The 3186-nt window shown below is 47.4% G+C and overlaps 1 protein-coding gene across 1 annotated transcript; it reads right to left on the bottom strand.

The window, feature by feature from the left end:
• Nucleotides 1-781: 781 nt before the first annotated feature.
• On the bottom strand, nt 782-3186 carry PLAGL2 (PLAG1 like zinc finger 2; the record flags this gene model as incomplete). Its single annotated transcript, XM_082491222.1, has 2 exons — nt 2903-3186; nt 782-2000 (listed from the first exon to the last, which is right to left on the bottom strand). Exons 1-2 carry the CDS (start codon nt 3163-3165, stop codon nt 782-784), a joined length of 1482 nt encoding a protein of 493 aa, XP_082347348.1. The 5' UTR covers nt 3166-3186.

Below are 3186 nucleotides of genomic sequence, written 5' to 3'. Positions count from 1 at the left end.
GTGAAGAGAAATCAGTGCAACCTGACTTCATTGTGTAAACAGTGTTCTAGCTACACCAGATATAAAACCAGTGTGTTCTGGTGCCTCCTATTTTTGTAATGGCAGAAACAGGTTTGTGTTGTGTAAACAATGTTCACTGTAATGAGTTTAACCTAACGGCTCCGCAAAGAAGAATGAGGTGATGTCACTAAATTCACTATGTAAACGGTCTTGTTGCTTAACACTGATGTGGAGTAAGCTGTATTCGGTGGAGTAAGCTGTATTAGGTGATGGGATGAGAGGTAGTGGGGAAGGACAGCCTCTTCCCTGTTGGCTTCATATGGAGCAGGTATCCTGACTTCTCCTTCTCCATGTGGAGGTGTTGGCTGTTTTGCCAGAATTGCAGTGTGATAACATGAAATGGAAGCTGGACTCTTCAAAAGTTTAGCCCAAGATGAAAGAGTCTCAACTCCTTCTCAGGGACAGTCCCTTCCCAAAGAGGAACATAGCTCCAGGATCTCAGGGAAGGTCAGTGCTAAGCGTGGCTCCTGATTCACAGATTAAAAATTAGATAAAATATATCCAGTCTATTAGCTGAAATATTTTTGCTGTACAGGACTGGGACTTGCACAGGGATATCTGCTGTTCCAGTCTACAAGTGCTCCCTCCAGAGATCAGAAACCTCCTGTCTGAAACAGCTTTGCAAAGCTTTCACACCCCAAAGGGAAGTAAGAGTTGTGCGTTTTTAAGGCTCTCCACAAAAGGGTGACTGAAAGATCTGTTCTCCAGTGCTATTTTCAGCTTATTGGAATGCCTGGTGGAAACGTGGCAGCGTCGTTGTGCTCAAGCTGGAGGTGAAGACAGGGGGCAATGAATGAAGGGGGCCAAAGTTCAGCGAGGCCCCAGCTCCGGGAGATTCTTGAGGTTGATGTTGCAAAGTGGTAAGCAGTGGCTGTGTCTCCCCCTGTGAGTAGCCCATGACCAACCCCCCTGATGATACAGGTGGATTGCAAGGAGGAAGATTTAGGGGGAGGAAGCCAAGAAGATGAGAAAAGTCCATGTTAGCAGCACAGAGAGCCTCTGAAAGATTAGCAGGGCTCTTGGAAAGCAAAGCCTCATCCAGGGGGGGTGGCTGAGGCGAAGAGGACTGAGGCTCACCAGATGAGAGAGACAGGCTGCCAGGGAAGTCTGACAAAAAGCTGTCCACCTCTACTTTGGGTAGTTTCTCAGGCAAATATGAGGTAGATCCAAGCTGATACTTTGGAGGAGGTTGCGGTGGGGAGGAGATAGGAGAAGACTCCAGAGGATAGCTCATTCCCATTGGAAGAGAATTAGGAACCAAAGAATGTGGCATCCCTGAGCTTGGCATGGTTTGGAGATGTGTGCTGTACATGCCCACAGGCAACATGCCAGGGAAGCTCTTACCACCTATCATGTCTCTGGATGCCATACACAGGACGGGACTCAGCTCTTCTTTCACTGCGACAGATGAGCTGCAGCTTAGGAGACCCAGCATGTCAACTGGTTCTGTCTTAATCTTCAGCAGTTCCTGAGAGTGGCTTTTCTTCATGTGCCTAGTCAGATGATCTTTCCTCCCAAACCTCTGAGCACAGTACTGGCACAAGAAGTCCTTCCGCCCTGTGTGCACTACCAAGTGTCTCCGCACATCTTTCCGGGTGTAGAAGCGCCTATCACAGTGATCGCACGGATGCTTCTTTTCCTTTGCTCCACCAGAAGCCCGCCTAGAATGAGCTTTGAGGTGCTCCAGCAGGACTTGGGTACTTTCAAACGTCTGGAGGCATACCTTGCAGCTGAGATCACCGCTGGCAGCTGCATGCATGGCCAGATGCCGCCTGAAGCCAAGTTTCGTGTTGTAGTTCTTGCCACACTCAGGACAGTGGAGGGCCTCCTTGTTGGGATCGTGGGTCTGGAGGTGGTTGCGAAGGTGGTCTTTCCGGTGAAACATCTTCTCACAGTACATACACTGATGAGGCTTCTGAGCAGAGTGCGTGGCCATATGCCTTTTGGGAGAAAAGCAGGAAAGTTTAGAGTAGTGCCCAATCCCTAAGACAACACACGGTGCTTTTTCAAAATTTTCCTTGTGTTCTACGCTTTATGCCACAAAAATCCCAGGTGGCATTTTACCACGCTAAAGGATGCTGCCCTGACAGCCTGGACAGCGGGGACCCTCCAGGCACAGAAGCACAATGTTTCAAGCAACAGTTACAGAGTGCCCATTGTCAGCAGTTGCCTGTCCTCCCTAGAACGCACCACCTCTGCACAGGTATACTTCAGTCATCTACTTTGCTCCTGTTCTGTCTGTTGAGGCTATCAAATGGGGGTAGTTTATGACAAGAAATGCTTGTCTGCTGGCGAGATGGCTTCATCTCATCTGGAGGCATCAGACTGTGGCAATGTCTGTTGACAGCCATCGTGGACAGACTTTACCTTGATATCTTACACTCTCTGATGCTGTGGTTCAACTAGTTTCAAGTTGCTCGCGATCATATCATTTAAGTATTCTCTGCTCTATTTCAGTACATAAATAAGAAGTTTACTTCATGCTAGAACAATAGCTGCCATAGAAATAATCCTGTGATTAAAGTTAGAGGTAGGGCTTATGAAATGTGAATGCTATTCTTGCTTTTCATTTTGTTTTTTTAATCTATGAACTTCACTTTCTGCTTCAATTTCCTCCTTAGCAAAATAGAAAACAGCTTGAGCTCAGGATAAAATACTATCTGAGGTTCTCTGGAAGGTGCTTAAAGAGATGCCAAGTATGGTAACGTCTGGGACTCAACTGCTTTGCAAAGTAACATGGGCATTCCCCCTCCTCCACCTTCTCAGAAATTCAAGCAAAAAACATGATGGAGGGGTTTTCCCCTCTCTTCTGGTAGGGGAGCACTGTTCAGCAGTTACCTACCTATATAGCTTGTACTTAGAAGCAAAGGCTTTGCCACAGTGCAGCTGAGGGCAGTTGTATGGTCTCTGCTCAGTATGAGAAAGCGTGTGAGTTCTCAGCTTGTCCACATTAGTGAAGGAGGTCTCCGATATTTCACATTGGCATTTTCCCTGACTTTCGGTCTCTTCACCTCTTGGTCTGGGGACTAATTTCCAGCCTGTCTCTTCCTCCTCCTGCTTTGCATCTTGAATCCAATTGGGAACACTAGGAAAAAATGCCGTCATGGCAGGTCTAGTAGAACAGGG

This window comes from Vanellus vanellus (genome assembly GCF_965231255.1).
Source record: "Vanellus vanellus genome assembly, chromosome: 15".
NCBI classification, from domain to species: domain Eukaryota; kingdom Metazoa; phylum Chordata; class Aves; order Charadriiformes; family Charadriidae; genus Vanellus; species Vanellus vanellus.
This window is presented reverse-complemented; position numbering and strand designations above follow the sequence as displayed.